The sequence below is a fragment of the Schistocerca nitens genome, chromosome 1 (genome assembly GCF_023898315.1).
Source record: "Schistocerca nitens isolate TAMUIC-IGC-003100 chromosome 1, iqSchNite1.1, whole genome shotgun sequence".
Taxonomy (NCBI): Eukaryota; Metazoa; Arthropoda; class Insecta; order Orthoptera; family Acrididae; genus Schistocerca; species Schistocerca nitens.
Genome location: NC_064614.1, coordinates 1,123,010,039 through 1,123,035,277, shown reverse-complemented (window position 1 = coordinate 1,123,035,277; position 25,239 = coordinate 1,123,010,039). Strand labels below are relative to the sequence as shown.

The 25,239-nt window shown below is 40.1% G+C and overlaps 1 protein-coding gene across 1 annotated transcript; it reads right to left on the bottom strand.

Moving 5' to 3' along the window:
- Positions 1 to 20,676, bottom strand: LOC126199222 (uncharacterized). Its single transcript, XM_049936011.1, has 4 exons — positions 20,631 to 20,676; positions 7,472 to 7,690; positions 6,900 to 7,073; positions 1 to 93 (listed from the first exon to the last, which is right to left on the bottom strand). Exons 2-4 carry the CDS (start codon positions 7,630 to 7,632, stop codon positions 90 to 92), a joined length of 339 nt encoding a protein of 112 aa, XP_049791968.1. The 5' UTR covers positions 7,633 to 7,690; positions 20,631 to 20,676; the 3' UTR covers positions 1 to 89.
- Positions 20,677 to 25,239: the final 4,563 nt, after the last annotated feature.

The following is a 25,239-nucleotide window of genomic DNA, read 5'->3' as shown; positions in this document are numbered from 1 at the left end:
CAAGGATCTTCAGTCCTCTTCTGAAGCTTGCCACTACTCTTGCCAATGTACTTTGCAACACCAGCCATTGAGCATAAAAAAGTTGCTGACTACCTGGAACATTTCATTATATATGTCTGTGGCAGCTTTAACATGAAACTACTTCACATTGAGCAGTACCATCTAAGAGTATTGGGTTGATTTTACACTGATTAGCCAGAATATTATGACCACCTACCTAATAGCTGGTACGTTCACCTTTGACATGGATAACAGCAGCAATGCGTCATCACATTGCGGCTTTGATAGGTCACTGGAGGGAGTAGGCACCACATCTGTACACACAAGACACCTAATTCCTGCAAATTCTGGGGAGGGGAGTGATGAGCTCTAATGCTACGTTCAGTCATATCCCAGATGTGCTCCATCAGGTTCAGATCTGGTGAGTCGGTGGGGCCAGCACGTGATGTGAACTAGCCACTTTGTTCCTCGAACAACTCCATCACACTCCTGGCCTTGTGACATATCTTGTTGAAAAATGCTACTGCCGTCAGGAAATACGATCGTCGTGAAGGGTTGTACACAGTCTGCAATTGGTGTCCATTGCTCCTTGGCTGTCATGGTGCCTTGCACGAGCTCCACTGGACCCACGGATGTCCACACGAATGTACCCCAGAGCATCATGAAGCTGTGACCACCTTGTCTCTGTTCCGCTGTACAGGCGTCGAGAAGCTGTTCCCGTGAAAGACAACAGATTTGTGCCCTCACATCAGCATAATGAAGAAGGTATCAGGATTCGTCAGACCACGCAGTGATCTGTCACTGTGCCAGTTCCCAGTGATGATGGCCATGTGCCCATTTCAGTCATAGTTACCAATGTCATGGTGTTATCATTGGCACACGAATGGGTCGCCAGCTGTGGAGGCCCATCATTAGGAGTGGTCGGTGCACTGTATGTGCAGACACACTTATACTTTGCCCAGCCATAAAAATCTGACGTTGGTTCTGCCACAGTTTGCTGCTTGTCCTGTTTTACCCGTCTGCCCAGCCTACAATATCGGACATCTGTAACAAGGGGTGGTCAGCCAACCCCACGACATCCGGACGTGGTTTCACCACGTGCTGAAGACACTCACCACAGCACTCTTCAAATAGCTGACAAGCTGTGCAATTTCCAAAATGCTTGTGCCAAACCTTCGTGAAATCACAATCGGTCCTTGGTCAAACTCAGATAAATCACGTGCCTTCCCCCTTCTAAACATGGACAGCACGCTCACTGATACTACGTGCACCATGTATGTTTCTGACTAGCAGTTATTCCTTGCCAGGTGATGCTGCTATCACCTGGACAGTTTTATATTTATTGTATGTTGGTGGTCATAATGTTCTGGCTGATCAGTGTACATTGGTTAACAAGCTTTAACTGAATTTTTCAGAGCAGAAATTATGTATCTCCTTGTATATTTCATTAAACTTCATCATCTGCAAAAAACCTAATAATACAACATGTTTTTCTCAGTTTTTCTGTTCAGCAAGATGTATAATTCAGTTATGACCTGTATTTGATTTCACTGTGATCCATATGTTTCAGACCATTTTAGTTTTCCAGAATACTGGGGAAATATGTTCTGTAATTTTTGTTAAAATGGAAAAAGAAAGGAAAGTGAAGATGAGAAAAGAAATAACTCTGAACCACTTGTCTCTTGTAGCAGTCATAATCATCTAGAACATGTTGTCTACTGTTGGAATGAGGCACGTAATGTCTTCTGAAATCTACATTCAGATGCTGAAGGTACAAAGAGATCAGTCAGTTGTACCCCCATATATTCAATGCAGAATGCACTTGTTTACCTAAAGTAAAACAAGAGCTATCATTCTGCAAATACATGGAACACATATCAGTACAACATGCAAAAAATGTGCTACGCTACAATCTGATTACTGACTCGTCACCTAATCAGGGGAGGAAATATTATGGCCATGGCTTCCTATCTGTCAATTTACATTATCACACTTTGACACAACTGTAAGGCAATAATATTTAGAAGGAAAGACACCACTCAACAAAAAATTAGTATTAACATTGTGATATTTCCATCATGAACCATGGGCTTTGCCAAGATGGGATGGATTTTTTTTAGATTAGATGCCTCAATCCTATACATAGTCATACTGTAGGTATATCACAGTGGTATGTGTGGAGAGGCCTATGTAATACATGGTCTCCAAAAGGGAGCAACAGCCTTTTCAGTAATTTTATGGGCAACATCTGTGTGGTTGACTATCTGGCATTGTAATTTTTTAAAAAAATGTATTGAACACACTGACGATGCCAATTGTATGGAAAACATACTGTAAGACAAATAAAGATTCTATTCTATTCTATAAATTTAGCCACCAAGGCTTGCTATGTTTGTAATGCGAATGGTTAAAAGCAATGGGGTAACAAGAGTTGCTACATATTCCAGGACATGCAGCTCTATTTAATGGCTTAATAATGAAGGCATCCCCTTGGGTAAAATATAGCACAGGTAAAATGGTTCCCTATTCAGATTTCCAGCAGAGGACTACTGCAGAGGATGCTGTCAACAGAAAAAATATCTGGCATTCTGCAGGTCAGAATGGGGAAAGTAGGTCAGAGAACTTGAAGAAAGAAGTGGATAAGTTGAAGTTATGTATAGCAGTAATTAGTGAAGTGTGATAGTAAGAAGAACGGGATTCCTGATTAGCAGAGTGCAAGATTATCAACACAAAATCAAGTATGGATGATGCAGCAGAAGGTCTAATAATGAATAAGAAAATAAGAATGTGGTGAGCTATTATAAAAAGCACAGTGAATGCATTATAATAGCAAAGAGAGACAAAACCAATACTCAACACCAATCCATGCCCTCTAGAATGAAGATGACACTGCAAAATATTATGATGAGCTATGAGTATTGTATCATGGCTGAGAGAACCACACAATTAATATGACCCTGCTAACAAGAATATCTGAACTTTATGTCTACTCATAAACTGAATGCAACAGGACAGTCACTGAGACTTGAATACACACGATGTGGTTTCAGCCGACCAATAGTCACTGACCTAATGCTGGGAGAGTCCTTGCAAGGGTGATACCGGTGTGGCCATATCACTGGAGAGTGGTAGGGCTTGAGGATCTTGCAGGAGAGATGTCTCAATGAGGGGGAAGTTCGTAGCTGGTCAGAAGTAGAAATGGCTGGTGCAAATAATGCAGAGAGATGGGTTTTGTCAGATGGGCCACAGACATGGCTGGTGTTATTTGGGAGCAATGGTGAGTTCCACACTAACAGGCTGCAGGTGTAACTGATGCCAGGCTCAGTATGGAGAAACTCAGTCAAGATGTGGTGTCAAGACTCCAACAAGACTCAAACACTCTAATACTTGGTTCAAGAATTGTGAAAGGAAGTTGTACATGTGAAAGGGACCTGCAGATATCAGAGAGTTTCAGATGGAATACATAATGGTATCACAGAGAATTCAAAACCAGACTTTAAATTAAGGAGATGCAACCTGAATAAATTGAAAGAACCGATAATGGTAAGAACTGTATTTGTGTGACAGGAGCTCCGATTATGGGACCGTGGAAGGTCTGTCCTTGGATGATATACTTTACAGCTGCCCAGTAAAAGAATATTTCCACAGTAATCAGTGAGTACATGATCTGCAAAAGAAGAATCGGCACTTGTGATGGCAGCACTAATTGCGCTGGCTCCCACACCTCTAGATGTGAAGCTGGCACCACGTGTTACCAGGGCAGCTGTGGGAGATGTGATTGACAACAAACGTAGTATGCTTACATTGTGGTCACACTGTTCACCCTCAGCTCCTGTGGTTATGTTGCCTTTGGCCTGGAGAGGCAGAAGCCCACAATACACATCTGTGTTGAAACTTTCTGGCAGATTAAAACTGTGTGCCGGACCGAGACTCGAACTCAGTACCTTTGCCTTTCGTGGGCAAGTGCTCTACCATCTGAGCTACCCGAGCACGACTCACAACCAGTCCTCACAGCTTTAATTCCACCAGTACCTCATCTCCTACCTCCTAGGACCGGTCGCGAGTCATGTTTCGGTAGCTCAAATGGTAGAGCACTTGCCCGTGAAAGGCAAAGGTACCGAGTTCGAGTCTCGGTCGGCACACAGTTTTAATCTGCCAGGAAGTTTCATATCAGCACTCCCTCTGCTGCAGAGTGAAAATTTCATTCTGGAAACATCCCCCAGGCTCTGGTTAAGCCATGTCTGTGCAATATCCTTTCTTCCAGGAGTGCTAGTTCTGCAAGGTATGCAGGAGAGCTTCTGTGAAGTTTGGAAGGTAGGAGATGAGATACTGGTGGAATTAAATCTGTGAGGTCCAGTCGTGAGTTGTGCTTGGATAGCTCAGATTGTAGAGCACTTGCCCGCAAAAAGCAAATGTACAGAGTTTGAGTCTCAGTCCGGCACACAGTTATAATCTGCCAGGAAGTTTCATATCAGCACTCACTCTGCTGCTGAGTGAAAATTTCATTCACATCTATGTTGCATAATGTTGAATCTGAAGGAGATACTTTGAAATAAATTATTCAGATATTAAGGAGGATGATAATGAAATGTTGGTGCAGAACTGGAATTCAATAGCAGAAAAAGGAAAAAAAAAGGAAAAGCTGTAGAGAATATAGAATGGGGGAGAGGAATGAAAGGTGAAGCTGCCTGGTAGAATTTTGCACTGAGTACAATTTAATCATAGCTCATACTTGGTGTAAGAATCATGAAAGAAGGTTTTATATCTGGAAGAGACCTGGAGACACCAGAGGGTTTCAGATGGATTATGTAATGTTAAGGCAGAGAATTCAAAAGTGGACTTTAAATTGAGGAGAAGCAACCTGGATAAATTGAAAGGAAACAGGGAAAAAATACCATATGAACAGATAGCTGTGAGAGATGAAATAATGAAGGCAGCAGAGGGTCAAATAATCAAAAAACAAGGCCCAGTAGAAATTCTTAGATAACACATGGGATATTGAATTTAACTGACATGGATATCGAATTAAACTGACATAAGGCAAAAAACAAAAGAAAAAAGGCAGACACAAGGGAATACCACCAGTTAACAGGACTGATGAAAAGTGCAAAATGGCAAATCAAGTTAGTTAGACAACAAATGCAAAGCTGTAGAAGTATGCATGACAGTGGAAAATAAGCTGTCATGCATAAGAAAATTAAAGGAACATTTGCAGGAAAGGGAGCAGAAGAATACAAAAATTAAAGGCTTAAATGCCAGCCAGTATTTAGCAAAGCAGGATATGCAGAAAGGTGAAAGGCATATACTGAAGGGCTTTAGAGGGAAACAAATTTTGAAGCAATATTATGGGCAGGGAAGAGGAAGTAGATGAAGATGACAATGATGTATGAGTCTGTGAGATGAATTTGACACTTCACTGAAAAACTTAATTCAAAAGAAGGCACTATTAGTAGATGACATTCCTTCACAATTATTGATATCCTTGGGAGAATATACGATGATAAAACCACTTCAAAAAGGATTTGCTAAATCCAAAGAAGGTAGGTGATAACAGGGGTGAATATTACAAAAACATTAATTTAATAAGCCACAGTTGCATAATAGTGATATTAATTATTACATAAGAATGGAAAGACTGATAAAAGCCTAACCTGGTAATGATCATTTTAGGTTCTGGACAAATGCAGAAACACAAGAGATGATACTAATTCTATGCCTTATCTTAGAAGACAGACTGAAGAAAGGCAAATCTATACTTTTAGCGTTTGTTGATTTAGAGAAAGCCTACAATGTTTACTGGAAAACACTCTTTGAAATTCTGAAGCTAGCAGAAATAAAACACATGCAGTTGGAGATTATCCACAATTTGCACAGAATCCAGACAATAGTTACAGGAATCAAAGAGCACAAATGGGAATCAGCTGTTGGGAAGGAAGTGAGATAGTTGAATTATACAATGTAATGCTGGAAGGAATAGATTAGGAAATGAGACCCTAAAAGCAGTGTCCAAATTTGCAATTTAAGCACCAAACTAGCTGACAAGTAAAGATGTTATAAAATGCAGACTGACAATAGCAAGAAAAGAATTTTTGAAAAAGATAAATTTGTAACAGTGAATATAAATTTAAGTGTATGGAAATCTTTTCTGAATGAGTTTTTGTGGAAGTGAAGCATTTATGATAAACCATCTGGGCAAAACGAAATGTGATGCTACAGAGGAATGCTGAAAGTTAAGAAATGGTACTGAATCAAATCAGGGAGAAAATAAATTTTTTCATATTCTCATGTTATTGGCTGAGAGCACATTACTTTTCACTGGGCAATGTCCAAAAAATTGTTTAGTAGCTATAAAAATTAAAATTAGTGATTGAAATAAACCTTATACAAAAACTTTATTGACACGACCTAACTAAAAGAAGGGACTGGTTAATAGTAGACATCCTGAGGCACCAAGGAATTGTCAGTTTAGTTGTTGTGGTCTTCAGTCATGAGTAAAGTAGGGAAGAGAGAGAGAGAGAGAGAGAGAGAGAGAGAGAGAGAGAGAGAGAGAGAGAGAGAGTGTGTGTGTGTGTGTGTGTGTGTGTGTGTGTGTGTGTGTGTGTGTGTGTGTGTGTGTGTGTGTGTGTGTGTGTGTGTGTGTGTGTGTGTGTGTGTGTGTGTGTGTGTGTGTAAGGGGCACAGGGACCCCCCCCCCCCCCCCCAGGGTAGTGGGAGACCAATGTTTGATTACAGTAAGATGATTCACATGGATACAGATTTCAGTAGCTAGGGAAAAGTTGATTCAAATGGGCACATGTTTCAGTAGCTATGCAGAGATGAAGTGCTTTGCACAGGATAGACTAGCATGAAGGGATGCATCTTTAGATTGAAAATCACAACAACACAATTAGAACTCTTACCAGAGCGGCTCAATCATGCATGCTGTCTGAGTTGAGAACTGGTCCCAGAGGCTCCTCAGTGACATCACCACGTGCAACATCTGATGCATTGAAGTACTCACGCTGCAAGTCCACAGCACGTACCGGTCGTGACGAGTAGAGTCGCACCAGCTCTCCGTCACTCCAACCCCATGTCTGCATCCAAAGCAAACATGCTGATGAATTCTCAAATGTCAACAGATAAGCGAATACATCAGTATGCCTATGTTTGCCTGTTTACAGGGCTATTCTCCAAGATCTATTATAATTATAATCTAGTATTATTACGGACATGCACACAGTCACAAAAAATATTTAGTACTTAAAAGAAGAGGATGAAATGAAATTAAATTTCATGCATTAATAGGTTATATGATTTTGTACCAGTCTTTACAAAATCAAGTTGAATGGACTACAAAACTGGCAGTATGAGCACAGTGTTCATCCCTTGTCAGTTAGATGTTACACCCATTTAAGCCTGGATACATGTTCTGATTCAGATGGAAAAGGTATCGTACCCACTTTGTACCCTCTCTTGCAATAATTCGACTCACAAATGTTGTGACTGGTCCTTGATATCCTGGATATTTTCACTGGGTTTGAGTTGACATCTGAGCTGGTCCCACATAAGTTCTATTGGGGACAGACTTGGATATCTTGCTGGACAAGGAATTACATTGTCATTGTACAGATAATTCACAGAGACATGTGCCATGTGAAAACAATGTTGTTCTATTGAAAAATGGTACCAATACACTGTCTCGTGAGATCACCTGAAACAAATAATACAATACAAAACATTTTTTTTTTTTTGCACTCATACACAATATCCTATATATAGCCTCTGCATATGATGTAAAAAGAGTAACCTCCACACAACATAAAATCAATTACCAGCATGCTTGCTCATTTACAGATGAAGGTACAGAAAACTTTGCACCTCTTACATTAATGGGAAAAATCCCAAATTTAATTTGGCTAAAATTCTGTACCCTCATACATGCCACCCAATAAAACGAGAGTAATCATCTTACTATTTCCTAAATAATCTAATTATTAAACATTGCCATGCAACGAAAATCAGTTTTCATTCATATACACCCGTTATTAATTAATTATTCTTCTACTCAAAAATTTGTACCATTCTTTCTTCAGCACTTTAAAAGCATCAGGTAAGTATAGACATTTTTGTATTATTATTCACCATTATTATTATTCTTTCATAGTGAAATAATATGGATTTCACTAACCTGATCTTACAGCCTTTAGTGAAGGCATTAAAGGAATGAACTCCATTATCTGTACTAAGTTAAGCTAACCTGCCCTTCACCCACACAAAAAAAAAAGAAAAAAATACACAAACCACTTGTCTCATTCAGCAAATTCAGAACTATGCTAATTCATTTTGCGCAAAACCCATACCAATTAGCATTACCAACCTCTATAGAACTGAGTAAATCACTACCAGATGTTATCATTTAATAAATTAAACCTCCAAACCCTCTTATAAAAACACTAAATTATATTTCACATCCTGTACTTGTCATTGGATGGGCACAATCATTAATTCATAGTAGCATTCTTAAACTAAAAACTTCTTATACTTAAATTATGGCATGTCTCCCACAATGGGAGACTCCTAGAGGATATATTGATAATATATCTATTGGACTCTCCTATCTGAGCCAAATTCCAGGTAGAAAATTGGTGCTTCCCTTTAACAGGAGAAAAATATTGCTCCCATACACACAGGACAAAGGGTGTAAAGGGCACAGCAATTACTAATAAATTGGTACCTCTCTACAGTAAGGAAAGAAAAGGTATTTCCTTGTATAGGGGACAAAGGATACTAAGATCATGGTAATTCTTAGTAAACTCTCCATGAGACCCCACTCATTCACAATACTGCAATGTACGTCACATAGGTGCCCATCCCTTAAAGGGTAAAAGGAAGTGGTTTCAAGATCACAATATTAATTAATGCTACAAGACTTTATGAGTCTTTATTTTATATATCACAATACATCACAATAGAAGGTGACTAGCTAGGGCAAAAAGGGTCCTTAGACCACACCAAATTTCTATCCACACTGCATATATAGTTCAACATGTACAAAAAAAAATCTCTTCCATTTCACATATTGCTAATTAGCCTCCTTATTCTTGACTGCTTGACTGTATAATCAGCCAATCAACCTTTTTTGTTCTACAGGAATCCCCCTCAGTTAATAGATAAAACATAAGTGGTTATTTAAAAGACTTTCTCAAAATACCCTCTTCAATCATCCTATACCCAAAATATTCCCCCTAAGTGACCAACTATAGTTTGAAGATCTTTAAGATACTTTAGTACCCTACGTTTTAAAAAGGTTTATCTAGTCCTTATGCATAAAATCCCCAGCTACAAAACATTGTCCATCTTATGTATTAAACATTCCTTTGACTTTCCCAGTAGTGGTAATCATGGCACTGTGCCCATGCAGTCCGCCACTGCAGCATTTGTATCCAGTGCCAGAAGTGGCTTAGCAAAGCAAGTGCACTACCACCACCTGCAGCAAATACAAACACATCGGGCTGCTGCCAATAGGGCCTCATCCACTTGCTATGCACTGCACACAACATTCTTCCATGCTGGTGTGCTTTGCATTCAGTTGTTAGTGATACAACTCCATACTTCGAAAGTTACTACTTTTATTTTTTTATTTATTTATTTATTTATTTATTATCATCCCAATGATCACATTTGTGATATAGGATTTGTCAGGGTACATTTTAACAACTATATAATATCTTTACAAAATTTGTATCTGTGCTGAATTCATATTAATCTATCTTATGTTTAATACAATATACAACTAATAAATGTTTTTATAACATAATTTATTATGCACTGATGTAATTTCATTTGTCACATTAACTTAAACATATATTTTATACAGTTGCGCAGAGATATTCACTTATGCTCTAATAGCATTTGTCAAGCATGTGGTTCTTTAGAACAGTTTTAAATTTATCCTCATTTTCCAGCTCTTTGATATGTTTTGGTAGTGCATTAAAAAGTTTGATGCCTTGATTACATACATGTTTCTGGCTTCGGGTCCGTGTTACAGCTTGTATGTGGAGATCTTTACATTGCCATGTATCGTAATTATGGAAGTCTGTATTAGTTTTCATTTTGTCCTGATTTCTTTTGATCACCAACAGACATTTCAGAATGTATAATGATGGAATTGTTAAAATTTTCAATGCTTTAAAAAGGGGCCTACAATGTGTTTGAGGTGGGCTGTGGGTCATTATCCAAATAGCACGTTTTTGCAATTTGAAAATCTCATTTAGACGACAATTTGTTTTTCCCCAGAATACTATCCCATAGGATGCAATGGACTGAAAATAGCCAAAATATACTAATCTGGTACAGTCATTACTACAAACTCTTGAAATTATTCTAAGCACAAAACATGTTGAATTTAGTTTTAGTGCTAAGTTCACCACATGGTCCTTCCAATTAATCTTCTCATCAATGTGCATACCCAGGAATTTTGCACACTGTACTCTTTCAAGTTGTTTGCCCTCCATGGTGGGATTTAGGTCGTCCTGTTCACTTATTTTTCCATATTGCACATAATTAGTTTTTTTTGCATTCAGTGTTAGCTTGTTAGCACTAAACCATTTTTGTATATCTTGTAGGACATGGTCCACAGTACTGTGCAATGACTGCTTCATATCACTAACTATTAAACTATGATTATAATAGAGGGAAACATTCCACATAGGAAAAATATATCTAAAAACAAAGATGACGTGACTTACCAAATGAAAGTGCTGGCGGGTCGACAGACACACAAACAAACACAAACATACACACAAAATTCAAGCTTTCGCAACAAACTGTTGCCTCATCAGGAAAGAGGGAAGGAAAGGGAAAGACGAAAGGATGTGGGTTTTAAGGGAGAGGGTAAGGAGTCATTCCAATCCCGGGAGCGGAAAGACTTACCTTAGGGGAAAAAAGGATGGGTATACACTCGCGCACACACACACATATCCATCCACACATATACAGACACATGTGTGGATGGATATGTGTGTGTGTGCGAGTGTATACCCGTCCTTTGTTCCCCCTAAGGTAAGTCTTTCCGCTCCCGGGATTGGAATGACTCCTTACCCTCTCCCTTAAAACCCACATCATTTTGTCTTTCCCTCTCCTTCCCTCTTTCCTGATGAGGCAACAGTTTGTTGCGAAAGCTTGAATTTTGTGTGTATGTTTGTGTTTGTTTGTGTGTCTGTCGACCTGCCGGCACTTTCATTTGGTAAGTCACATCATCTTTGTTTTTAGATATATAACTATTAAACTAGTATCATCAGCAAATAACATGATTCTAGCTTTTCTCTCTGACACCTGAATATCATTAATCTAAATGAGGAACAGCAAGGGGCCTAATACACCTCCTTGGGGTACTCCTACTGTGACCTCCCTTGGATCTGATCTTAGTTTAATTTTTTGATTAATATTTGGTGCTGTAATTTCAACCACCTGCATCCTCTTTTCCAGATAAGACTCAAACCACTTTTTTACCGGTCCTCTGATACCTATAGCTTCAAGCTTTTTCAAAAGTATGGTGTGGTCAACAGTGTCAAAGGCTTTTGACAAATCTAGATTTATCCCAACTACACTATTTCCCTCTTCCAATTTAGTTCTTTTGTGTATTCTAGTACAGCTGTTTCGGTACTTCTCCCAGCTTGAAATCCATGCTCATTACTGTTTATCAGATTGTGCATATTAAGATAATGTGTGACTCTATATTACATTAGTATCTCTAAAACTTTAGAGAAAGTTGGGAGGAGTGAGACAGGTCTGTAGTTTTCTATTTTAAGTTTATCACCCTTTTTCAACAGGGGAATAACTTTAGAAATGTTCAGTTTTTGTGGAAACACGCCCTCAGCCATTGACAAGTTTGCTATGTGCGCCAATGGTTTCGCTATCTGATTAGCTGTTTTCTTTACTAATATTATTGGCACCTCATCTGCTCCAGCTGACATCTTGGACTTCAGACTTTTAATCATTTGTGTTAATGTTTCTCTAAACTTGTCATTAGTCATCGTGCAGTCAGCTGCTGTAATTTTAGTGTATGGGTTATCAGTAAAGCCTGTTGAAAAAGCAGTTCTGGTAATGCAGTAGTTCCCGATTCATTTCTTGAGAGAAATCGATCTGGAATTTTTTCAACTGCTACAACAACAGAAACAGCAATAACAACAACACTAGCTTGAGCAACAACAGCAGCAGTCAGGCTTATTTTGTCAATTATTTACAAATTCACTGGGAGCACCAGCCCCTCAACCACTGCCACCTATGTGCCCACCCTCCCAATCCCCCCTCCCACCTCTTCCACCTTCCAAGAAGCAAAGGAAGATTGGGACACACATGTGTGGCCCATATAGCAGCATTACACAGCATCTGAGGTAGAGATTCCATCATTCATCATTGCAAAAGGCTGTCTTCTTGTCATGGACTGCGCGTGAAATATTTCATTTGGTTCGAAAATTTGCCTCATTGAAAGACTCATCAGTGTTGTAATTTTCTAAAATGTGCACTTCCTTAGTGCTTATTATTTTAAGCAAACCCACTTGTTGATTTCCTGTATGGAGCTTCATCAGTGGCAAAAGAAATTCGGACAATCCTACCAAGCATGGGTTGCCAACCTCCACAAACTAAGTACGAAGCATAAATTTGTGTGTGATCGCTGCCAACACTCCTATGCCGATTCTCTGTTTTGCATCATTATCATTCATTCCACCCCGGGCAGAGAGGTTGGTCAGTGTGTTGCATTTAGAAGCTCCAACAGTTGAGGAGGTTTTGACTAATCCTACACTACTGGCTATTAAAATTGCTACACCACGAAGATGACGTGCTACAGACACGAAATTTAACCCACAGGAAGAACATGCTGTGGTATGCAAATGATTAGCTTTTCAGAGCATTCACACAAGGTTGGCGCTAGTGGCGACACGTACAACCTGCTGACATGAAGAAAGTTTCCAACCGATTTCTCATACACAAACAGCAGTTGACCGGCGTTGCCTGGTGCAATGTTGTTGTGATACCTCATGTAAGGAGGAGAAATGCGTACCATCACGTTTCCGACTTTGATAAAGGTTGGATTGTAGCCTATCGCGACATTGCTGCTCGCATTGGTCGAAATCCAATGACTGTTAGCAGAATATGGAATTGATGAGTTCAGGAGGCTAATATGGAATGCCGTGCTGGATCCCAATGGCCTCGTATCACTAGCAGGCGAGATGACAGGCATCTTATCTGCATGGCTGCAACGGATCGTAGAGCCACGTCTTGATACCTGAGTCAACATATGGGGTCGTTTGCAAGACAACAACAATCTACACGGACAGTTTGATGACGTTTGCAGCAGCATGGACTATCAGCTTGGAGACCATGGCTGTGGTTACCCTTGACACTGCATCACAGACAGGAGCGCCTGTGATGGTGTACTGAATGACGAACCTGGGTGCACGAATGGCAAAACGTCATTTTTTTGGATGAATTCAGGTTCTGTTTACAGCATCATGATGGTCGCATCCGTGTTTGGCGACATCGCGGTGAACGCACATTGGAAGCGTGTATTCGTCATCGCCATACTGGCGTATCATCCGGCGTGATGGTATGGGGTGCCACTGGTTACACGTCTCGGTCACCTCTTGTTTGCTTGACGGCACTTTGAACAGTGGACATTACATTTCAGATGTGTTACGACCCATGGCTCTACCCTTCGTTTGATCCCTGCGAAACTCTACATTTCAAAGGATAATGCACGACCGCATGTTGCAGGTCCTGTACGGGCCTTTCTGGATACAGAAAATGTTCGACTGCTGCTCTGGCCAGCACATTCTCCAGATCTCTCACCAATTGAAAACGTCTGGTCAATGGTGGCCGAGCAACTGTCTCGTCATAATACGCCAGTCACTATTCTTGATGAACTGTGGTATCATGTTGAAGCTGCATGGGCAACTGTACCTGTACACGCCATCCAAGCTCTGTTTGCCTCAATGCCCAGGCGTATCAAGGCCGTTATTACGGACAGAGGTGGTTGTTTTGGGTACTGATTTCTCAGGATCTATGCACACAAATTGCATGAAAATGTAATCACATGTCAGTCCTAGTATAATATATTTGTCCAATGAATACCCGTTTATCATCTGCATTTCTTCTTGGTGTAGCAATTTTAATGGCCAGTAGCGTATGACTTTTGATGTGTCACAAGTTGCATCTGAACAGTTTGAGGATGTCATGGATGTTGCATTAGTACACTCATTGGCACAACATTGGTGGCATTCCCAATGCACACAATTTGTTCCTTTAATTCATTCAGGTCGCAATTGGAATTTGCTGTTTTTTGCTGTAGTTTTCTGTTGTGTCCAGACCGTTTCCATGTACACTCCCTCTGTCGCTGCCCTCATAGGTGCACCATGTGTGCCGCTTGCAGTAAATAAGGCCACGTGGCCATGGTCTGTCATAGCTCCCCTTGCAGCCAGGCCAGAGCTATGGATGTGAATTTCATGGAAATGCGGAGTGTTAAGCCAGCCCATGCCCATGAGCTTGACGTCCCCAACAAGATTTACATTAAGCGAGTGATTCGACAACAACTGTTCCATTTCCAGGTTGACACAGGTTCCTCTTTGTCCCTGGTGAATCTGGAAACATATCAATGTTTGAGTCGACCTGCTTTCTCCTCCACAACCCATCATTTCGTTAGTTATGGAAAGCACCACATTCCTGTTCAAGGAGAGTTCACAATAAACATTAGTATCAACTCATCACGAGGGCGATCACGTTTTTGGCTTCAACACATTCACGGTCATTAGGTTTCAAATTCAAGATGCAGTACCTTTTGTTTCTGACACTATTTTGTTCCAGGAACTGGACGACATCTGGTTTGGCCCCCTGTTTTCATCAGGTTTTGGGGCAACAAAGGATTTTGAGGGGCACATCACCCTAAAAACAACAGCCATATCTAAATTTTTTCGTGCTTGGCCTCTCCGCTTTGCCCTGAGATTGGCAGTCAAGGAAGAACTTGATAGGTTGTAGAGGCTGGGTAACATTGAACCAGTTATCTCTAGCCAATGGGCTACGACATTGGTTGTCATTTGCAAACTTTCAGGAGTGCTTCATTTGTGCAGAGATTTCAAATCAACCGCAATGCTCAGTTGGTAGTGGTTTGCTACACAATTCTGTGTACCAATGAAATCTTTGCAAAACTTGTGGAATGCAAATGTTTTTCAAAAATTGATTTGGCGGAGGTATATCTACAGCTTCATCTGGATTCTGCTTCCCAACAGATTATAGTTACCGTCACTCCATTCATGTTATACTGTTACACACACCTAATTTTTGGCATTGTAATTCCTCCCACTATTTTTCAGCGATTCTTAGAACAGCTAATTTGTGATGTCCTCTGTTGTGGAAACTATCTAGATGACATTATCATCACAGGGTCCTCTCGGCAGGAACATCTTGACAACCTTTGGACTCTTCTCACTAAATTGCAAGAGGCAGACCTTAAGTACAACCTGTGGAAGTCAAAGAGTTATCAGACAGAAGTAGAACTGTGGGCCATCTTCTTTTGAAGGATGGAATCTCTCCTATGCAGCATCATCTAGAGGGCATTACCAACCTTCAAAAGATGCTAAATCGTAAAGGACTCCAAGCATTTTTGGAGAAAGTCAGTTACTATTCAAAATTTATCCCCAATGTGGCAGATGTCATTCATCCCTTAAACAACTTATGGAAGAAAGGTATGCTTTTTGTTGTGACAAGGCGTTCAACCATGTCAAGTCATTGCTAATGTCTTCCCTGTGTCTTGGAAAGGTAAACAACTGGTTCTTACCATAGATGCGTCCCAGAAGGTACTTGCAGCTGTTTTGTCTCACAGGGAAGTTGATGAATCTGAGCAACCTCCTGCATATGCCTCAAAGGCATTGACAGCTGCTCAACACAATTATTCACAAATAGAAAAGGTAGCACTGTCAATCACCTATCCAATTCAGAAGTTCCACATTTTCCTTTATAGAACCAAATTCCATATCATCACCAACCATAAACTGTGGTTGGTGTGTGCTATTATTTCATTACCAGATTATGATTACTTAAATTTCTCAGATGAACATAATACTACTAGAGCTTTCTCTTCAATAATTCCATAACTACTCTCATGGTGAGTTAACATGTGACTTGTAGAACCAGTGGGGCTGTGTTCTGTCATACTATTACTACCTGATAGTTGAAAAACTGGTATCCTAGAGCATAATCCGAGGCTATATAAAACAGATGTATATATGTAATGATGCATTTGCTAAACTTTGGTTGATGCTCGCAAATTACGTTTCACATTCTGAAACACTGGAAAGGTGACACCCGCACACACAAACGCTAGCGCCATCACAAACCAAAGAAGACCGAGGTCAGAAGTCTATAGCATATCTGTCTCATGTACGAAGCACTTCGAACAGAATTGGACATATTTTACGGAAATATTATGTGAAGTGTGTTTTTCGACCACCATCTAAGGTCAAGGTTTTTTAAGTTCCGTAAAGGACAACCTTGGTCTGCGTAAGGCGAGCGTCTACCATATTCCTTGCAGTTGTGACGTACTGAGCATAAGCAACACACACGCTTACAACAGCCGAGCAAATCCGTCATTGTAGAACAATGTCTTGTCACCGGTCATCCTACAGAATATAACACAGAGATTATGGCATGAGCTTCCACCTATAGGGATGGTGTTCTTAAGGACGCTGTTGAAATTAAATTAGCAAGTAATCTTATAAATAGAGATGATGGTTTTTGTATAAATTCTGCATTAACTCTTGCTGTCTCCCCTGTCAAAAAACATAGGCACAGAGTTTTTGCTACCTTACCCGTTCGTTGATTATTTATTTCACTATCGATAACTTCTGACGTCAGTCATATTTGGCTTGTGATGGCGCTACTGTTTACATGTGTGTGAGTGGGATCTTTCTGGAGTTCCTCTGAAAACAGAGGTATTAAATTCTCTTTTGCAGGCCTTATCTGGTTCAGTTTTCCTTGAAAATGAGTGGGTGTGTTCCTGTCAAAATATCAGCAGTTGTCGCCGACGTCATCTGGCTGCATTCCCGTAAGCTGTTGAACATGTACATCATTGTTCCTTTTGAAATGTAGCAGATTATTTACAACAAACTTCATGAGAGAATAAATGTACTGTGGATCAGTAGTCAGAATGCCCAACTCCTTAAACAGCAGTCTACAACATTTTTGAACAATAAAGGCTTCCTTTCTTAAATGTGATAATATGGGCACTAAATAAATGAATATGGAATAATTAAGAGAGTTCATAAATTTAAGTATCTAGGGGAATGGATTACACCGACAGGGTTACCAAATGTTTCACTACAGGAAAGAGCAATAAAGATGGAAACGGCGTACCAGCTATGCCGAAATGTATACAATAAAAAGTCGATCTCCATCAATGCCAAGCTCAGGCACTACAATGCGGTAATAAAACCAGAAAGTTTGTATGCGATTGAATGCATCCCACTGAACAGAAAACGTCTGTTGGAGAAATTGGAAATAAAAGAGAGAAAAATACTGAGAAAGATCTTAGGACCTAAAAAGGATGGACAAGATTATAAATTGCGATCCAATAAAGAGTTATACGAGAAAATTGAAAAACTGACAACATCCTTTAAAAAGAGAAGACTGAGTTTCTATGGGCATGTCAAAAGAATGGCACCAGAAAGAACGGCAAAGAAAATCCTGGAATACATGGAAAGCAGAAAGACACAAATTAACTGGCTGAAAGAAGTAAAAGAAGACATTGCAGAAATGAACATTATACCAGAGACAGTTTACAACAGAATGGAATATAGGAATGCCATCAACAAAATACAGGGATTCAAAGACCGAACGCAATCAAAGAAGACGGGAACAACCTGGTCGCAAGAACGTAAAGAAGCCCACTCAGAAAAAATGAAGAAGTACTGGGAAGAACGCAAGAAAAAGCACAAGAAATGACTGATGCTTAGCGTAGTCCAAAGTTGACTGTAACGAATAATAATAATAAAGAGGAGTTGGTGCAGAACATTATTCCATATTACGTTATTGAATGGAAACACGCAAAATACGTTAACTTATTGATTTGTCTCTCCCTACGATTTGCAGTGATTCTAAGTGCGAATGTGGGTGAACCAAAATTCGCTTTTTCAGTTGAAATTCTCATCAGTATGAGGACCTAGGAATTTGGAAGTTTCCACTCTATTTATTATCTCCCGACCATCATCCTGCAGGGTAAACTTTATTGAGTTAGGAGCACATATACAACTGAATTAAGAAAAATACAAGCAAGTGTAATTCTAGCTGTGGCAATGCTCTCGTCTACAGGACGGCCAAGTTGCCCAACTCCTTGTTAAGCAATATTGTTGACCGGAGGGAAGGCTATACAAATTCAAAAAGCTGCATTCTTTATTCAATATTCATCTATTTAAAACGTCGATGCAGTGCTCCCCATTCACATATGTTAGAATTTTGAAATATTGCCACTGTTCAGATCTATCTTCAAGAGAGTAGTTTGCAAACCACTCTCTTCTTAATGCGGTCTGCTTCGAATAATTATTGCTGTTAATGTTAATAATTATTACTGTTAATAATTGTTGGTGTTAATGAAAAAGCGTCATTAGCAACTTAAACCGTATCTTATAGCATGCCGAGTGTTCTCGATTGTAATGCACGCATTATGGTATGTAATTTCAGCTCTGGCGACAGTGCTTCATGCATTAGAGTACCTTCATTCGTTATCGCATAATTAACTCTATTTAGAAGAACGTGAACAGTTCTGGCTACATTCTAAGATAATTAAAAGAACTTCTTGGATCTTCTGTTATAAATTATTTCAGCAAGGATGCTGAGCAACCGAGCTGACGTCTTTTCTTCATCCAGTCACGAATCGAAATAAGTTTATTTTTTTTCTTATGCAGCGATTCCAAGCAACAAGCTTTATTAACTCCATCACAACTCGTGCGACGTTCAGCTGCCAAAACTTGCATTTCAGACACGACTCAGGGACCCACAAAACGACGAAGCTGTAGTGTATACTGGTGCCGCCGTGTCTACAGTCATATATGAAACCACTTGCGAGCAACTCATTCCACGAAACGAGTGGCGCAACCCAATGTCGTCGTGTAAATTAGGCTTAAATTAGTTTAAGTTAGATTAAATAGTGTGTAAGTGTAACACTTACAACGCTTCTCGGTGTTAATAAACCAAAATAGCTCCCAAATTAGATCCCATGCCCTCGAAATATAAATTCAGAAAATGTCCGAAGCCCCTCCACAAATAGTAATTTACGAAATAGAAATAAGAGACAAATAGAGGGGAATCTATAGTAGAAAAATTTTAATCACAAATTTTGGAAGCATGGGAGGGGGGAAAACGGTAGAAACGGCTAAATTATTAGTTATTCTTATATATGAGAAAATCAATATTATAGTCACAGAACGTAGGTCTTGAACACCAAAGATAGCGTTTACTAAAGTATAAATAGACATACAATGCAATTATGATACTGCAGTCTCTATCCTCTAGTCTGTTCGAAGTCAATTAGGACGAACAGCTTTAGGAAGCAACAATAGGAGTTTTATTAAATCAGGGCGCAAGAATAAATCGCGACGAGATTGTTTTTTGGGAAGCATTAATTTCAGATCAGAATTAGAACTTTTGTCATATTAGAGGAACGGGGAGGTGATAAATAATCTCTCTGACTTAAACGTCACTCCGTGTAAAGATTTAAATATTTTACGGAATTAACGATTTTTGGACGGATTCGGACTTTGTATTGTGATAGTGGAAAAGCTTTACTTCACGCGACTAGTAATCATAGTTCGTGACAGTTTATGGATATTACGCGGGAATAATATTTTTGTCGAAAGTGACAGAACATTGTTTAGTATCTCTGATATTGACGGGATTCAAGATTAGATACTTATTCAAAGAACCCCTTTGAATGCGATCGTGTGAATGAACTGATTTATTAATAATTCTTGTTAAATAAAATAACGTGTTAATTTGAAACTGACTATTCGTCTTGAACTTTACTTCGACTTAGGTTCATAAATAATTAAGTTACGTGATTTTCACCAAGAATAAACTGCAGACTAGTAACTGAAACAAGTGAACGAGAATCTATTGAAAACACTAGTATTAATTTACTAATGGTATTTTTCCTCCAGAACTGGGAAGACGATACGTGTAGTGACTCACTGGGGTTAATTCAAGAACTAGCCGGGATAAAACAAAACCCCTCAATACCAGTCAATGTATAGATAAATTAACATTCCTACTTTCATGCAAGATACGGAAGTCGGGATAGAAAAAAAGGTCGCTACATAAGCCTAGAGGCCGATGACCTCTGCAGTTTGGTCCTATAGGAACTTACCACAAATTTCCAGAATTTTGAGCGAAGTACGGTGGAACTGGAACGAGTAACTACTCGAAAAAGAATGAGACCAATCGAGTGAGACTGGGGTGGATAGAGGCCGCTTTGAAGAGAACAGTGAACTCGTTCCTCAGTCCTTCTGTTCAGTTTAGTGTCGTGTTCTTTCCCGAACGATGCACCTCTACTACATAGGCCAGATAGCGCGGCAGCGTGAGGGAACAGAACCGAGTGTGGCACTCACCTGGAGCAGCGGCGTGTCCGGCTTGAACTGGTAGCCCATGACGCCGAAGTGGCAGAGTCTGCCGCGGATGGAGTAGCGCACGCCGTCCGGGAAGTCGAGCCCGCCCTTGGGCGTGCACAGCGTGCGGTACACGGCAGGCGAACGCACCATGCGCTCCGCCACCTCCTCGTACTCTGCCGCACGTAAACAGACCGCCACTTCTCTACAAACTCGCTGCCTCTTGTTCATGACGATACAACACACATACTTAGTAGTCAGTTAACAAAAATTGATGTTTGTTGAATTTTGGAACGTATATTGTAAGGTAGCAGAGGATCAAGTAGGTAAAAAGACGAGGGCTAATAGAAATCCTTGGTAACAGAAGAGATATTGAATTTAATTGATGAAAGGAGAAAATATAAAAATGCAGTAAATGAAGCAGGCAAAAAGGAACACAAACGTCTCAAAAATGAGATCGACAGAAAGTGCAAAAAAGCTAAGCAGGGATGGCTAGAGGACAAATGTAAGGATACAGAGGCATATCTCACTAACGGTAAGATAGATACTGCCTGGAGGAAAATTAAAGAGACCTTCGGAGAAAAGAGAACCACTTGAATGAATATCAAGAGCTCATATGGAAGCCCAACTCTAAGCAAAGAAGGGAAAGCAGAAAGGTGGAAGGGGTATATTGAGGGTCTGTACAATGGCGATGTACTTAATATTATGCAAATGGAAGAGGATGTAGATGAAGATGAAATGGGAAATATGATACTGCGTGAAGAATTTGACAGAGCACTGAAAGACCTAAGTCGAAACAAGGCCCAGGGAGTAGACAAAATTCCATTAGAACTACTGATAGCCTTGGGAGAGCCGGTCCTGACAAAACTCTACCATCTGGTGAGCAAGATGTACGAGACAGGCGAAATACCCTCAGACTTAAAAAAAAATATATAATAATTCCAATCCCAAAGATAGCAGGCGTTGACAGATGTGAAAATTACCGAACTATCAGTTTAATAAGCCACGCCTGCAAAATACTAACGCGAATTCTTTACAGACGAATGGAAAAACTGGTAGAAGCGGACCTCGGGGAAGATCAGTTTGGATTCCGTAGAAATGTTGGAACACGTGAGGCAACACTGACCCTACGACTTATCTTAGAAAATAGATTAAGGAAAGGTAAACCTATGCTTCTAGCATTTGTAGACTTAGAGAAAGCTTTTGACAATGTTGACTGGAATACTCTCTTTCAAATTCAGAAGGTGGCAGTGGTAAAATACAGGAACCGAAAAGCTATTTACAATTTGTATAGAAACCAGGTGGTAGTTATAAGAGTCGAGGGGCATGAAAGGGAAGCAGTGGTTGGCCAGGGAGTGAGACATGGTTGTAGCCTATCCCCGATGTTATTCGATATGTATATTGAGCAAGCAGTAAAGGAAACAAAAGAAAAATTAGGATTAGGAATTAAAATCCACGGAGAAAAAAACTTTGAGGTTCGCGATGACATTGTAATTCTGTCAGAGACAGCAAAGGGCCTGGAAGAGCAGCTGAACGGAATGGATAGTGTCTTGAAAAGAAGATATAAGATGAACATCAACAAAAGCAAAACGAGGATAATGGAATGTAGTCGAATTAAATCGAATGATGCTGAGGGAATTAGATTAAGAAATGAGACGCTTAAAGTAGTAAATGAGTTTTGCTATTTGGGGAGCAAAATAACTGATGATGGTCGAAGTAGAGAGGATATAAAATGTAGACTGGCAATGGTAAAGAAAGCGTTTCTGACGAAGAGAAATTTGTTAACATAGAGTATAGATTTAAGTGTGAGGAAGTCGTTTCTGAAAGTATTTGTATGGAGTGTAGCCATGTATGGAAGTGAAACGTGGATGATAAATAGTTTAGACAAGAAGAGAACAGAAGCTTTCGAAATGTGGTGCTACAGAAGAATGCTGAAGATTAGATGGGTAGATCACATAATTAATGAGGAGGTATTGAATAGAATTAGAGAAAAGAGAAATCTGTGGCACAACTTGACTAGAAGAAGGGATCGGTTGGTAGTTCATATTCTGAGGCTTCGAGGAGTCACCAATTTAGTATTGGAGGGCAGCATGGATGGTAAAAATCGTAGAGGGAGACCAAGAGATGAATACACTAAACAGATTGTGAAGGATGGAGGTTGCAGTAGGTACTGGGAGATGAAGAAGCTTGCACAGGATAGAGTAGCATGGAGAGCTGCATCAAACCAGTCTCTGGACTGAAGACCACAACAACAACATTGTTCTCATATGTGACGACTTTTTTTGGAGATGGAGCAAATCTATCGTAACAAATAACACGGTTTCTGCAAGCACCTACTGCGTGACACCCAGCTTACTCTGTTCATTCAGGAGATCTAGAAGTAAATAGATAGTTATGCCGCTTTTCTTGCTTCCATAAAGCTTTCAGTACAGCTCTGCACCACTGCATAATAAACAAGGTACGTGAATATGGAATATGTGACTGCGTTAAAGAGTTGACTGCTCGCAGAAGTTAATGGAGAGGTATTGTCTGAAACGATATCAGATTCTGACGCAACTCAAGATAATGCTGCCACTATGCAGAATACATTTGAGGGTAATTTGAAAAGTTCGCGGAATCACCGCCAGATATCAGCAAAGCACAACGAGATTCCTGCACAATAGTAGGTCATTCTTTGTGAGTAAAGTCGTGTTACATAAATGTTCTGGACCTATGGTGTGGACATCTCTTTGTTATTGTTGCCGTGTAGTGATCTGAGAAGATGGAGAAAAACGAAATTCAAGAAGTAGTTAAGTACTTCGTAAAGGAAGTTATGGAGGCAAAGGATATTCGTGCCAATATTTAGAACACATTGGGCACTCCACTCCTTCATATTCAGCTATTGTCAAGTGGACAAATGAGTTTAAATTTGATCGGGACAGTTTACATGATGAGCCGCATAGTGATCAGCCAAGAAGTGCCACCACCGCAGAAGTTATTGCAAAATGGCATAAAATTGCCCTCGAGGATTGCCGATTTCATGTGAGAGAAACTGCTGAAGCTGTACGTACGTCATCTGAACAGAGTCCACCCCTGGTAGCTGAGTTGTCATCGCGTCGGAATGTCATACCTAACGACCCGGGTTCGATTCCCGGCTGGGTCGGAGATTTTCTCCGCTCAGGGACTGGGTGTTGTGTTGTCCTTATCATCATCATTTCATCCCCATCGACGCGCAAGGCGCCGAAGTGGCGTCAACTCGAAAGACTTGCGCCAGGCGAACGGTCTACCCGACGGGTCGCCCTAGCCACAAGGCATTTCCATTTCCATCTGAACAGACATATCCCATTTTAACATTGGAATTGAATGTGAGAAAATTATCTGCCTGATGGGCGCCGCGACTATTAACACAGGATCAGAAAACCACGAGAGTGGAAATGTCAGAAAAATATTTGACCTGTTTTCAGGCACCAAAGAAAGTAAAGGCAGTATGGTCGGCTGGAAAGGCCATGGCGTCAGTTTTCTGTGATGTGAAAGGGATTCTGAAAGTGGATTGTCTTCCCACAGGTCAAACAATTATGGGGCAATGTTACATTAACCTCCTGGACCAACTACGGCAAAAGATACGCGAAAAAGATCAGGACTGGCAACGACGAGAGCCATCTTTCATCGAGACAGTGTGCGCCCACACACAATTGTCAATGTCGTGGCAAAAATACTTGAACTAAGATATAAATTGTTGCCGCACCAGCCTTATTTGACCGAAAGTTAACAGGTAGGAGGACGTGCTAAAAAGTAATGACACAGAATTTTTTATGTGAAAATTCTTATGGCTTTTTAAACAACCTCTGTTAACATTCTACTTCTTTATTCATCGTATCTACATATTTATTTGTCAACATTTATTTTTATTTATTATTTTTTTAATTTTATGGGACTTAACTGCTAAGGTCATCAGTCCCTTAGCTTACACACTACTTAATCCAAATTATCCTAAGGCAACCATGCCCGAGGGAGGACTCGAACCTCCGCCGTTTGTCAACATTTGTCACCCTGACGACGAACACATTTCTCTCCATCAGAGACCATCTTGTTGATACAGTCACTGTAGAATGTTTGACTTTGTTGACGAAGCCACAATCTCACATCTGCTTGCACTACTTTCTTACTATCAAAATGAAGTTATCGAAGTTATTGGTAAAGTTTTGCAAACAGGTGAAAATCGGATGGGCCAAGTCAGGATTACATGGAGGATGATCAGTAACAGTGAACACAAGGCGTCAGGTTGTTGCAGATGTCGCAGCGCTCAATTGTGGTCTGGCATCGTCACATTGAAGGAGAGGGTACTCCATGTCTGGACGAATTGTTCCAATTCGAAACCCAATTACAGCACGCCATTTCTCACACGCCGACATTCTTACCGCCATGTTACACGCTACAATTTGGAGCCCTCTAGCGGCAGACGGCTGCAGATATGCTGCAGATATGAAAACATGAAGTACAAACATGTTGTATGTTATTAATATCTGTTTTATTTAAAAAGCTTTTGAGAGATTCTACATAAAAAAAATTCTGAGGCAGTACTACTTTTCAGCACGCCCTTGTGTTTCGCAGGCCTGGAGGAATCTAATTTTTG

What these genes read in the sequence shown, in the direction of transcription:
- LOC126199222 (XM_049936011.1), bottom strand. Translation starts at nt 7,632, where the DNA reads ATGGCACATGTCTCTGTGAATTATCTGTACAATGACAATGTAATTCCT. An exon ending in AAGGACCAGTCACAACATTT is followed by an intron (nt 7,074 to 7,471) that starts GTGAGTCGAATT and finishes CTTTGGATGCAG; the next exon opens with ACATGGGGTTGGAGTGACGG.